Source organism: Cynocephalus volans, chromosome 12 (assembly GCF_027409185.1).
Source record: "Cynocephalus volans isolate mCynVol1 chromosome 12, mCynVol1.pri, whole genome shotgun sequence".
In the NCBI taxonomy this organism is placed as follows: Eukaryota; Metazoa; Chordata; class Mammalia; order Dermoptera; family Cynocephalidae; genus Cynocephalus; species Cynocephalus volans.
This window is the reverse complement of record NC_084471.1, coordinates 89,824,039-89,838,764: the sequence shown is the minus strand read 5'-3', so window position 1 is coordinate 89,838,764 and position 14,726 is coordinate 89,824,039. Positions and strand designations below refer to the sequence as shown.

At 34.1% G+C, this 14,726-nt stretch overlaps 1 protein-coding gene across 2 annotated transcripts in view; it reads right to left on the bottom strand.

Annotated features, from left to right (window-relative positions):
- The window catches only part of SOX5 (SRY-box transcription factor 5), a 338,183-nt gene that overhangs the window by 54,322 nt on the left and 269,135 nt on the right, over positions 1-14,726 (bottom strand). For both annotated transcript variants that reach the window (XM_063075388.1, XM_063075389.1), the window contains exon 8: positions 11,573-11,719. In XM_063075388.1, coding sequence (XP_062931458.1) covers positions 11,573-11,719 — 147 coding nt within the window. The remainder of the gene's footprint in view (positions 1-11,572; positions 11,720-14,726) is intronic.

The following is a 14,726-nucleotide window of genomic DNA, read 5'->3' as shown; positions in this document are numbered from 1 at the left end:
GCATAGAGAAACGTAGAAAACACAAATCTGTACCTATTTAAGGACATTCCTGTTGTTGTCATAATGCTTTTTAAAACATACTTCATTTTTTTTTTCTTAAGTTATTTTAAGTGCTACTGGAAATACCACAAGAGAAGAATTTTTGCAGTATTTCATCCTTCCTATTTCTGGTCTCAATTTCTTTTTCTCCTTTTATGAAATATCTACACTGCCAAAAGTCATCAAAATTGCACAACAAACCATAACAGCTCAAAGTATATAATAAACTGGAAAAAAAAATGATTCCTTGGTTCTTGAAAGGCCCAATTTAAATGAAAGTCTCCCATAGAATCCCAATACTGATAATTGGTTTTGCAAAGCACTACAAAAAAGATTTAATAAAATATAATTTCTCGTTTTAAGAAAATATGAAATTATCAGCCTTTTCTGGTACTGGTAAACAATTTAGGGGCAAAGAAATTTTTATCTGAGTATACATTTTTTTCCCCCTTCATATTATTTTGATAATGTAAAACCTAAAAAATGGAAACTCTGGTCTTTATTTTTCTCTAAATTTAGAGATCTCACCACCTTTATCCCTTTGAAAAACCAAAATCATAAAGGATATTTCTTAAATAGTTGGGCTCTGAGAAAGTCACCCAATGGGATCAGCTGATTCATAGCTGGAAGAACAACTCCTAAGCTGTAGGATGTTGCGATTTTAAGTCTTACAGCTCACAAGGGGGAGCATAAAATTCTAAGAAGCACCCAATTATATTATCTACAAGGAGGTTCACCACTATGAGAGGGGCTCATTCTTCCAACGACAACCTTAGGTACATGATTCAGATTTAGAGAAATTCCTACCTGTTCTCGATATTGAAAAACTTTCATTTTTGTAGGTGCTTTCGAAGCAGCACTGATTATCAGGTTCTTAGCAATGTTTAATATTCTGAGCCATTAAGAATGCACTTTTCAAACAATATTCATAAGACTAAAATTTCAAACATATTGTCAACATATATTCCAAAAACATATAAAAGCAGCAAAATTCTTGCTTTAGTATAGATAACATTTCAAACATATTCTTACCTTTAAAAGTTATAAAATTATTCCCTATTTCCTAAAAACAAAAACAATTATTCTATATTTCAGATGGGTGTCTGTGTTTCCTATGATCTCAAACTTTAGGATATGTAAGATGAGGAATATGTGCTTGTAAATTCCTCTTCTCATATCAAGCAGACCTTAAACAATAATTCAATTAATGTGAATTACATCACTCACTGTGCATCTGTTAAAGACACTTTTTTTTTCACATTTAATACTAATCAAATCATACAATTTATAGTCTTTCTTTAAAAAACCATAATTAAGAATGGCTATGTTCTTCAGTTGATTATTAGTGATAATGAGAAACTATACAAATGATGATGGAGAGCCTCATTATCTTATAACTTTTTGGATAGGCTCTGGATTAAAATAGACTCTGTCTCTCCTAAATTAGCTTTGTGCAATTAATGCCAGTTCCAAACTGTATGCACATGAGTGAATGTGAAAACAGGCATAACTAAAAAGAATCTCACTTTATGGAACATAATACGATAAAATAGATATAGTGCTAGATCTTTGAACATAAACTCAGTATCAGTAATATAAATCGAATATTAACTGAATCATGAAAGTACATATTTAAATAAGTCATATAATGAATTTTCTTTACCAAGGAAATAACCACCTTATTTATAGAAGTTTTGCAGAAACTTTACAGAATTTTCTTTTGTGTGTGTTTTTAAGTGAATGGCATTACATGGCTGCCTGACAAGAGGTGTGACTTTTAAAAAGCTTATAACTGGAGGGAAGGAAGAAGAAAGGGAGGGACAGAAAGAAAGCGGTGGGGGTAGATGGAGGGAGGAGGGGAGGAAGGGAGGAAGAGAGAAAGAGAAGATTTTGAAAGAAAGCAGTCCTCACAAAAATACTCAATTTAGGAGACTGCAAGCTAATCCTGATGATGAAAATGATGGTATTCATAATTTAAAAACCACCCTGTTCCAGTTGTTTTGAGACTATAGCACATTTTTCACTAATTTTTTTTTATGATTGCTAAATGTCTGTTGAACCTGGAAGATCTGTTGAAGTCAAACTGGATTATAAAGTTTTGGGTAAAAATAAAAAATTAATAAAAAGAAATATCAAAAGCAAAAATCAGATTAATCAGAAATTAGGGTCTGTTTTATGTGACTTGCTAACCTGCTCAAAAGACATTAAGTAAAATAAGAGTTCCACATCTCTTATGAACACTAGTGTACGGCAATGACGGTTTCTTAAAGTGTCTGCTTTTAAATCAACACTCACGTGATAGTGTTAGTACCAAAATATTGCTCCAGAAGTTCGTCCTTGTAATCTGCTTCATACAGGTGGTGACAGATACTATCAATTGTGTGTTTTCTTATATTACTAGTGAAAAAACTGTGATAAAGTAAGTGAATCTGAATAAACATACAACAAAACAAAATATTCTGAGTTCAATCCACACTCCTGGTCTTTACCTGCCCTGCTTCTGAAGCTGCATCTGGTTGTCTATTTCCATCTGTACCTGTCACCAGATCCCTCACTACACACCATGCTACATGACCACACATCTGTCTACACTGTTCACCACTATCCTCAGGTCCTAGGACTCTGGCGGTCATATTACAGCCAATTAGTAGATGTTGGTTGAATTAAATTGTCTTGTCTCTCCAACAGTAATGTCCACAATATGTCATTAGGGCTCAAATTCCAGTGTTTCCAAGGAAGTATTGTAGAAATGCTTAAAATACTAATTGGCCCAGGGAATAAAAGAACAATTTTTCCTTTGCTCCAAAGACATGGTACCCTAAGGAAGGAAGACAATGAGTACACAATTGCGCAGTAATTATATTTCTCTATAAAACTGAATGTGTTTAGAATATAATTTGAAGACCTTAATATGAGAAAGTTCTGTATGATCTGGTCTTTCCCGTGTCCCAACCTCATTCCTTGTCCCTCTCCCTCATGTTCACTGCATTTCAGCTACCCCAACCTTTTTTTCCTAAACCTTAAGTTCATCAACCTCATTCACATTTTAGGATCTTGTTGACTGCTGTTCCTCCTGTTTGGAATATCCTTTCCTCAGACCTTTGTCTTCCTTTTCATGATTCTCTCAGAGAGGCCTTCCCTTAAAGCTCTGTCTCAAGAAGATCCCCTCCCTTGACACCAGCATGCTCTGTCTTTCACCATGTTTTATTTTCTTCATAGCACTTACCATATATTAAATTACCTACTTGTTTAATTGCTCATAGTTTGTCTCTTTCTATTAGACTGCAAAATCTTAAAAGAACAAACTTTTGTTCACAGATGTAATTCTACTCTTGAATCAATGGATGGTAGATATAAGCCTAGGGTGCTATACAACATGAAAAAGGGACAGTTCTTTGAAGGATGAGAAAAAAGAAAAGGGCTAAGAGATACAAACCAACTTCATAATATTGTTTGGGCTCCTGATAAAGCCACAGCTGAAGTCAGAATAACATTTTTTTTTTTTTTTGATGTGAGAGAACATACTTCCTTTTTCCCTGATCCAGTTTGGGTTGAGTGTTCTATCACTTGCAATTGAAAGTGTACTAACAAATAAAATTGTCATTCAGTGGAACTACAAGATAAAATCGTGGAAAGATGATTATAGTTCTATTTAAATAAGAACATCATGCTATTAAAAGTTATTTTGAAAAAATGGAGTGGTGGGCTCTGCGACATTGTACAAGACTAGGCAGAGGGAAAGAGACCTCACGACTGGGTTTTTGTGTGTTGGACTGAATACCTCCTGGGCTTCTTTTTGACTTAAGCTTCCATAATTCCATAAATAAAAAGTCTTACATATTTTGGGCCGACCCCGTGGCTCACTCGGGAGAGTGCGGCGCTGGGAGCGCAGCAGCGCTTGGGAGCGCTGCGGCCACGGGTTCAGATCCTATATAGGGATGGCTGGTTCGCTCACTGGCTGAGCGCGGTGTGGGCGACACCAAGCCAAGGGTTACGATCCCCTTACTGGTCACAAAAAAAAAAAAAAAAAAAAAAGTCTTACATATTTTGATAAACATATGAAACTTCTGAATACTTTGGGTTTTGAACTTGTCTGTCTTCAGTTTAGAATGTTACATATCTCTATTTTCTCACTCTCACATCTAACTGTTGAGTTATTGCATTGTTTTATTTCTGCTCTCCATTTTGTAATGTTAAAAAATAAGATGTTCATTGAGGCTATACCAGATACTCCTATGTACAGGAACATCCTTTTATGTTCTGTTTTTTTTTTTAATTCCCTAAACAATTTGGGTTTTAGCCACCTGGTTTTTAGATGAACATGCTTTAAACATACAGATTTCCAGACAGTAGATGTACTTTGGGCTGAAGCTATTTTAGAGGGCAACTTTCACTTAAATATGATTCTGTGGATCTTCCTGTGTCAGCACATGCTCGACAACCTCTTCTTTTCCCAGGGTTTGCATAATTAAAAAGCTTGACATGGCTCATCATGTTATGTTCCAGACAGGCTCCTGTCAAAACAAAATCAGTATACTGGGAAACACAGCCCAGGCCAGTAGAATTCAAAGGACATTACCTAAATCCTTCCATATATTTTGATTTTTTTAAAAGCTGAAGTTTTAACTAGTCTTTCTCTTTGTTTTATAATTATTTTTGTTTTTATGGTACAAATGTGACCACCCCCCAACCCCCCACCTTTCGGAGTCACATATATAACCGAATGACCTATGGACATTTCATACCACTGAGTTCAGAAAAGCCTCTGTTTAAGTACCCAGCTGTCTGAGATCCTGCCAGCAGAATACAGATGAAAAGGAAAGGAGGAGGCTCCTCACAGGGGTTCTGCTGATAACACTTCATTTAACATATTTCAGTTTAGCAACATGGGACCACAAAAAGAAAAATGTTTTATTTAAAATGACAAGGTGACTATGTTATATCCACTGTAAATGTGCTGCACCCAGGAAATGATGGTAATGATAATGGGCCACATTTACAGTTGAATTCTATGGGGTGATTCTTCTTAAATGAATTTACCTCTTGAGTATGAAACATACATATCACATCTCAAAGGCTCACAAAATAGTTATTTCACAGATATTGAAATACTTGTACAGGGGTGAAGGGGGTGTTCAACAGCTACATGACAAAGCACAAAGCGGCTTTACAGAGCAAGGTTTTAGGGAGATTCTAGCATTTAACTGAGATGCCAGACAGAGTTTAAAGCAGAAAAATAGAAAATGGTCAATTTGAATGTGGTTATAATTACTTGAGGCTACTATCCATTTCTGTTCTGAAGTCATAAGAGAAATGGAATCTACAAAAATACCAGGCCCAATGTTTTCAGGATGGTCCAGTGATTTTATTTGATGCTGACATAGAGAGATGAATGGCACCTTCTCTTTTATTAATACTATTTCAGCACCGTAAATTACTTAGAGATACTACATTCAGAGACCAGTTCTAGTCCTCCGTACTGAGTAATGATTATTTGAGATTTTGACCTGAAAAGCTCTAAGAATAAATCAAATAGTAGTATTCTAGAGACTCTAACATATTGGAAATAACACCTGTAGAAACTACTACTACATAAAACTTTTCAAGGCCAGATAAAAGGTGAAAAATACTAGACAAGGTTATAGTTATATTGAGCAGTGCTTTTCGAACTTTTCACCATGGAAATACTCTTGTGGAGACCTTAGCAATTCCTGGTCCATTCCAAGCTTATGACTCACAAACTGTGCTACACATACACTCAGAATACTTAGCAATTCCTGGTCCATTTCAAACTTAGGAAATCTCTCTGATTTCTTGTGTTTTATCTTTAAAGGATTTTTTTTTTGGCCATAATATTAAAAATAGTGTTTTTATAATTTGTATTGGTGGGGGTTGTGGTTATACCGTATGTGCTTTAGAACTCTGTATGTATGTACTTTACTATTCTGCCTTTCCTCCACTTGGCATCATAAAACATTGTGTCAAAGTTATCAAAAATGCCTTCATTTCCCAAATCTCCTGTTACAACTAATCCTCAATCAAGATGAATCTTGGTTATCCTCTAATTTCTCATATATCCAGCATATTGCTAAGTAATCTTGCATGTATGTGCACCACACTTTATGACTTACAGTATTAAACTGCAAAATTCTGCCCAGCAGATCAGTGTGTATTGATATAATGTTTACTTGATAGCACGAAACTATGTGACTGGTATCATTATAGCATAAAATAGGTGCCCTAATAGGAGTTACTGGCACTACTGATATCACGAACAGAAGCACATGGCTATCAAGTTGGAAAAGATCTTCTTTACTGTGCCTGTGAAAGAGGGTCAGATAACAATAAAGTTTCAGGTCTTACTTCTGAATTTGAAGCAATATTTATAAGGATATTGCAGCTGAAAGAATCTGATTGTGTCTGGTCAGCTGGTTAGGGCCATTTCTGGCTTGCTGGAGAAACATTTCTTTTCCTTGTCATAACTCCCAGGTGCTACTGCTGAGCAAATAGGAACATCACTGCCAGAAGTATTTGAAAAGAACAAAAAAAAATGATTTGGACAATCTGTGTGCTGTTGCCATTGATAGAGACACAACTGTGACTAGGGGTATGACTAGGGTTATAGCAAGGTTAAAAGAAAAGCACCCAGGAATTCTCTCTTGTCATCAGCTTTTCAAACTAACTGTTCTTGGTTGTTGCAGGCAATATATAAGTTTCCATCAAATGCCAAGAGACAGTTAGTAGTATTTACAAGTTGCCCTTAGAATTTTCCCAAGAGGTGGCTACTATTACTATGGCAGAACACATAAAATGTGAGGTTCAGATCTTTAGCATACCTATGACACATGAGGATTTCTGAATAACATGGAATTGTAAGCCTATTCATCCCAACAATTGTGTGAGCTGTGTATAAAACTGAGTATAAATACTCTTCCTCCCAATGTAACTATTTTAAGTTGATATTGATCTGATTATTTTTAAAAGAAATAATTTATTCTTAGAAAACAAATGTATCAAAAAAATCAATGACTATCACAAAGCAAAGGCATCTAGGTTCTTATAAGACTGCAACAAAGTATGCAGAAAATCATTTAAATAAAGATATATGTGGTGCAAAAATGAAAGTCACTGAACACATCATATATTGGTCCATTATAAGCAGATTCAAAGCAACATTATTGCATATGAGATTCAAATATCAATATTGCTTAACAATACCTTAAATAATTTTCCTTAATATGAAAAGGTAGAATTTTTAAAATTTTCATTAAACAGGATCTTTTGTGCACAAAGTTTCAAGATTTCATACTTTCATTCACAGTTATTTATCTACATTTAGCCAAAAACTCAGCTATAAGGCCACACATGAGCCTCCTAGCTCTGAAGAGCTAAATACGTTTATCTCTGAAGAGCTAAATATATTTGCTTTGGCTGGTCAATGAAAAAAATAGTTTGGGAATAGAATCCAGAAGGAAAAAAATAAAATAATTGCTAAAGGGACAAGTATACATGTATTTAGAAAGATTTTTATTGTAACAGCTGAGAAATTTTAAAAACCTACTACTGATGGTATTAATTTTCTATCATCCAATCTTTGGGAAAATAGACCATGAAAAAAATTTATACATATACAAGGGTACTTCAGAAAGTTCATGGAAAGATTCATATAATATTTCAATTCTATTGTTCCATGAACTTTTTGAAGTATCCGTGTGTGTGTGTGTGTGTGTGTGTGTGTGTGTGTGTGTGTGTGTGTGAGTGTAAAATAAGAGTATTTGGCTTGTAACTAATAAAACCAAAGCATTTTAGAAAACAAAAATTTACCAATAAAAATATGTCAGGCATTAATACAAACAAAAGAGTTCACAAACAGTAAGTAACTCAACAAGCAACACTATCCATGTTCTCAAATGCAGATTTTGAATACACCAGATTTCTTTTCTTGTTTGCACATTTACAGAACACAATTCCTGTGTGCAGTTTTTAGAGGTTCGCTGTGAGTCCTCTGAAGGTTTCTTTACCATTTAATATTATAAATAATTACGTTCCTAGGCAGCAGTTCAAAGCTCAGTACAGCACTCAGTACAACACCACAGGCAGGTCAGGTGACCTTTCTCCAATTCTCCTCTCTCTGGTGCTGAGGACAGACAAAGTGATATGTCTGTCATACGCCATTACCATTAGAACAGAATCTTGTTCTTTTATTACAACTGAACTCCGCCAGATTTCTCAGCAGGAATGCTAAGTGAAATCAATGTCTTGGATTTCCAGGCTGAGCTTGGAGGTCACAGCCACTCTATCATTTCTCAGCATTATCCTTTCTCTCGCGCACACACACTCCCCAAGCCTCCAACTGGCACACAGCAGATTGAAAACAGCATGCATCAGAGGACTCATGCTGTACAATTTTACAGTCTTTTGGAGCCCCCTCCTTTTGATTCCCCCTTCCATTTTTTTGCAAATTGCAAATAAGTTTTGTTTGTGTCCTTCTCTAGAGTTGTGAGTCAAAGGCAAAGGCACACCCAGGGGGAAGGGCAGGAAATAAAACTCAGAGAACGTGGTTGATTTTTGACAGCTGTCAATAAGATCATTATCCTTAAATCATCACCTTGATGTGACTTATCATTCCATTGTTCCAAACGGCAAATGTACTTTTAACTTAAACCATCAATTTGCTTTATGCCAGATACATATTTAGACAACACAAAACCCTTTAATAAAATAATTCCATTTTATAGTAAGATAGGTGTGAAAATTTTCCAATAAAACACACAGAAAATACCCCCAAGACACTAATAATTGATTGTTTAAAAACATAAATATGATAATATATGATAGCTATTACACATGAATAAAATAGCCTTGTGAAGTCAAAATGTTTATTATGCTATGTATAAATGTCAAGTCCATGCTGCAAGAAAGTAAACTCATGTATTGTAATAGTCCTCTTTATTTACTGTTGGTCGTTATTTTTTTGGGCACATTCTTCATTGAAATGACAAAGGTAATACTTATTGGTGTGGCTGTTTTTAACTCACTACATTTTCTGCTAAGCTAAAACACAAGCACATTTAAAAAATCTTTTCTGACAGTAACAGTGGTTGTAGACAATGCTAGAGGACATTAAGCAAAGACAGGACATATTTTTATTAAACTGCTGTTACTTAAAAAGAGGCACTTTACAATAGTTGCAGATGGGAAAAAATGTAATATCCACTTCTTTTAACTATATATAATGGAAAATTCCTAAAGGCTAATTTTCAAAAAGTTATTCAACTTAAATAAAAATTATGAAATATATTTTTAAATTATGTATGATCATGGCTATAGAAATACAATATAATTTTTCACTAGTATTAAATAAATGAAGGTATATAAAACCATAGGCTGAGGTAGAATTTTAATATCACTGAAATAATCTCTTTTGCACTAAGTCTATAGGATTCTATGAATATCATAAAGCAGTTTCTCAATTTTGACACAGCAAACCTTCAGTCAGCACTTTCCATGATTTTCTATCATTGTAGTAACTGTTCAATAAACATTTGCATGGATGAATGAATGAATGGATAAATAAACAGATGTGTCAATAGATGAGGTTGGTTGACAGCAAAAGCATCATGATTATTTGTATAAGTGACTTGGTGAGAAGATACTAATGATAAAAATTGTTATTCTAGGGGTAAGAAAAACATCTATCCAGGGGCACCAAAAAATCTATCAGTCATTTAAAAGTGAACCACATACCCTAAAATCATGAAAGTGAAATGTCTTAATGTAAAGTATCATTAAGAAACATGACATAAAATCACATTAATAAATCAAGGGAAAAAACAGAAAGTAATGCCTCACAGAAGTATCTGTGTGTGAAAATGACTTTGTTGCGACAGCTATTTATTTTACTCAAAGTTATCCTGTTCACGCAATTCATTACAACTGCTAGTCCATGAAGACAACAAAATATCACTGCTTCAAAATTAAATTTTATTTAATAAATGCTATAATTATTACCAAGTTTCGAAAACTTACATGCTACTGTGGTTATAAAGAAAAGCAGACCAGGCCTTAGATATGCACTAAGTACAGAACAAGCAAGATCCATTAAACAGCTGAAATAGATCTTAAAAGTGGCGTATGTATACTCCCTAATGTCACTGTAGTGTGTACAGCATTCTTCACTATATATTTGTACATACTGCTGGTGAATCACGGTCTATGGTCCTTGTTCAGGTTAATTCATAGTCCCAAATGTATTTCTCTCTTAATAATACGGGAAAGGACTTGGGAGTTCTGGGAAGATGGAGGCTGGAGTGTCCTTTCCCAGCTGAGTGACTGACCCCTTTTCCTTCCCCATTCACTCTCTGGAGTAACTCGATAACTGTGAAAGACATCCTGAGAGATTTGCAAGGGTACTGGAGAAAGGTTAAAACATCCTTGTATTTTTCTCTTTCAATATGTTCTAATCCTTCTCTCTGTGTATTTCTTTCAACTGTTGTGACAATTCTTACCCTGTTACTCTTAAGACATTTTAACATGGAATTCATGGAATGGAGAACAGAAGCAATTTTCTAGGTAATGCAGCCAAAAAAAAAAAAATGTTATTTTGGGGGTAAATTAACTGTCAGTTTTCTAATTAACATTTTCTAAGATGGTCAAAATATTTGTGGTTATTTCCTCGAATAATTTCAGAGAATACCACTTCATGGTCACTCTTCTTACTTTCATAAAAAGTTTCATATATTCATACAACATCATTTAAGTAAGATGTAAATGAACATAAAAAAATTCAAATCAGTTTTTCTGCTTCTCCCTACTTTTAAGCGATGAGACATATATTATTTGAATCACCCCTGATCCTTTTCCATGTGTTCTCAGGAAATGTTTCCTTAGTTTGAAAAACAATTTCTAAACTGTCTTCGAACATGATTATTATCTTTATTTCTTTACATGATAATCTCATTAGATGGGTGATATATCCAAAATTATTCTATACTATACCACATTACAACAGTTACTGATTTAAGCAAACAAGCAAACAAACAACAGACCACTTTCCATCTGTCCTAATCCAACATATACTTTAAGGTCTATTTCAGTGGCCCCTGCTTTAGCAATTCCTTGCCAGGATCTCTCACTGAAGGTAATCTCTTCCTCCCAATAACTTCCAATGCACTTTATCTGTAATTCTTTCCAGAATTTATTATTTTATATCACAGATTATGGTTATTTGGCTATTTTTATAAATACCTACTTTATAAGACTGTAAATTTGGGGTACAGGATACCCATCTGATAAGCCTATGTATCATTCACATTTCCATTTCCTTCTATAGCTATCAACACATTTGTTGAATCAATGAATGACTAATTGTACGTATGTAAGTTTATATACACACCTATTGTTCCTAATAGACTCTTACCTCCTTGTACACTCAGAGTTTAGCTACTTGCTGGCATATAATAGACAATAAATACCACTGAATGAAACATAAAACTCTAAGTGGCAAGACAGGTAGTTTCTTCAAAAAGTGTACCTTGCTTTTGGGTGGTGGACTGTTTGTGCTCTTGTCTGTATGAATGCTGGTAGGAGATACAGCAGCACCAAGGTTGCCTTGGGGTATGCCTGGGAGCTTCCCTCCTGGAGATACCTGCATTGCAGCTAGCTGGGCAGCATATAACTGCTGCAGAGAAAGAAAGAGAGAGAGAGAGACTATCAATAATAAAATAAATGCACCTTTCAGAAAGTATCTACATTCAGATGTGGTATTTTTTCTTATGGATATTTTGTGTAGTGCCATGGAATATTTTAAAAAAGAAGCTGTCATCTCAACTTTCGTGACTTACTTCTCAGGAGAGAAATGACAAATACCACATACAAGGGATCTCCGCTTTAGTATGTCCAGAGACTCAAAACAAATAACAGTCATCCACATTTACTCTTTTCCCATGTCTATGGCCCATGTCTATGGAAGGCAAGCATAGCATATCATATCATTTGGTCAAGAGCATTTTTGCTCTACTTTACAACTTGTTACAAAAGAATGCATCTTCATATACACAGTAATTTTCTTACTATCCATATTGGTTCAAGCCTTGTATACTCCTTTTCTTTCACTTGTTGAAATAAACACCTGTAGCAATTTTTCTGAGCATTAAGTGTATTGAAATGCAGAAAAGGCATTCAGAGGGAATGGAAGGAGAGTATTTAAAGAACATTATCTGATCAGTCTACCTACATTGATAAAAATTAATTGGATGCTTGCCAGAAGTTCACTTTACTTTATGATATATAAACATAGACAAATATCAAATTATCTCATGGATTAGCGTTTTAAGAATATTGTCTAAAACACACACTATTCCACTAAGCCATCACTTAATAATTCTTATTAAGTAACTAATAAAAATTCTTCAACAAGTTAGTAATAAATTTAAAGAAAAATTTTACTGTGATGATGATAGCCATGGAGTATCCTAAAACAAGGAGGTTGCTTTAGATTCAAATAATCACATCAAACATTTAGATTAATAAATACTCTTTTCATCTTCACTTAGCACTTTTTGAAAATTTTAAAAATTTGGATGACGGAGCAATTATTAAATTTCACAATGTGTGCATGCATGTGTGCATACATATCCCAATTTCCTATTTCCCATTTGTCCTGAGATTCCGTAGATAGCTTTTACTACAGAAGCTAGAACTTCTATAATGAAGCAACTGATGTTAAAGAAAAAAGTTCTCAAGAAGATGTACTATGAAATAGTACTTTGGATTTTCTTGATTTTTTTTTTTTCTGAAAAGAAATTTCAAAAGATAAAATTGCCCAGGATAAGTCATAGATACTAAGTGGGGTCTCTGTATAAGTGAAATAATGAAACTGAAGAAGTTCATATTTTCATAAAAATACATATTCATTGTTCACAGTTTCCAGATACTATGAAATAATAGAAAAAAGGACATCAAAATTATTGATAAAAATTATGGCTTATTTTTTATACAAAGTAATATAAGATATATCCCAGAGAAAGACTGAAACATCAGAGAAGTATATTTATATTATCAATAATTATTGTCCCCATAAGGCTTTCATGTTGGAATAATTATATCATTTCTTAATAAGATTTAATTTCTTAATTTTGCATTACATAAAGAGTAGAAGGATATTCCACTTCAAATATGAAGACTTGGGAGTTTACTATTTTTTTAAAAAGTCAGAACTGATCCATTTAACACACTTGTGTTAAAAACCTACGCATCATATTCCACAATTAGAAAAGTAGTTTCTTTCTGTCATCATCCACAACTGTTTATGAAGTCATTAAGAAAATAACCAATTATCCTACGACATCACTTTGCATTAAAAGTATACCCAGTAGAAAACATGTACTGATACTGAATTTTAAAAATTTGTGTATTTTAACAAACGAGCTAGACAACTATATTACATTTTGTAAATTTCATATTGTATTCTATCTTGTGTCCTTGTCTTTGAAAACGATTCCACTGGGTATTACTACTAGAGGATAACAATTCCTATTACTGGTTTTGAATACACTCAACAATAGAACTACTACTAAAAGTACAAGTATAAATACTCTGTAACACTTTTTTTAAATTTAAAGGTTGGAGATGGCACATACTTGAAATAAAAAACACACACAGTCTTCCCTCATTCAAATAAATGCATTATTTTTACCCTTTTAAATATGGAATTAAGGTTTATCTTCATTAAATTATCCTAAGAAATACTTTTGAGTTTAAAAGGAGAAAACATTTACAAAAGAGATAGACCCATTTAGACATACTAATATTGCTATAAGAACAGTATATCATCCACCTTGTTGGTATTTCTACAGAATACAAAGACTTAAAAGTAATTTGTGATAAAAATTTCCTAAGTCTACTATTCACTTAGAACATGGCTAACATTAGAGAGCTGTTCTTTCCCCCAGTTCCTCATTTCCCATCCTCGCATTTGGCCTTCTCTGTGCAAGGGGACAAATTTTAGAATTACTCTGCAAATTTTTTTCAGTTTTCTACTATTTCCAGATTATTGTATTTTTCCACCAAAAATATTAAATTTTCCTGGTTCACCAAGGTATGGATGTAGGACCAGGAGATATCTACTTTCAACACATTTTAATCTGTGTCAAATATGTGTCCTTAAAATCTACATTATAGGGCCGATCCCGTGGCTCACTCGGGAGAGTGCGGCGCTGGGAGCACAGTGGCGCTGGGGGCGCCGAGGCCGTGGGTTCGGATCCTATATAGGGATGGCCAGTGCACTCACTGGCTGAGCGTGGTGCGGATGACACAAAGCCAAGGGTTGAGATCCCCTTACTGGTCACAAAAAAAAAAAAAAAAGAAAGAAAGAAAAGAAAGAAAAAAAATCTACATTACATTACATTAAAGAAGCAAAAAAGGGCCTCAAGTCCTAGAGAATGTAACATACTTTGGATGTACACAGATAAGATAAACTAGGAACTTTAATACTGCTTAATCCTAATTTGGCCATTCACAAGTTAAAAGAGGCTGACAATGATTCTTTTACCTGGCTATAAATATAATGGTGGACAACTTACCAAAAAAAAAAAAAAAATGCTGCTGTTGCTTATTTTTATTTGACGTTTAAAAAAATTAGGCTCAATTTTCTGTCCATTAAAATGTGTGGACTGACTGATTTGACT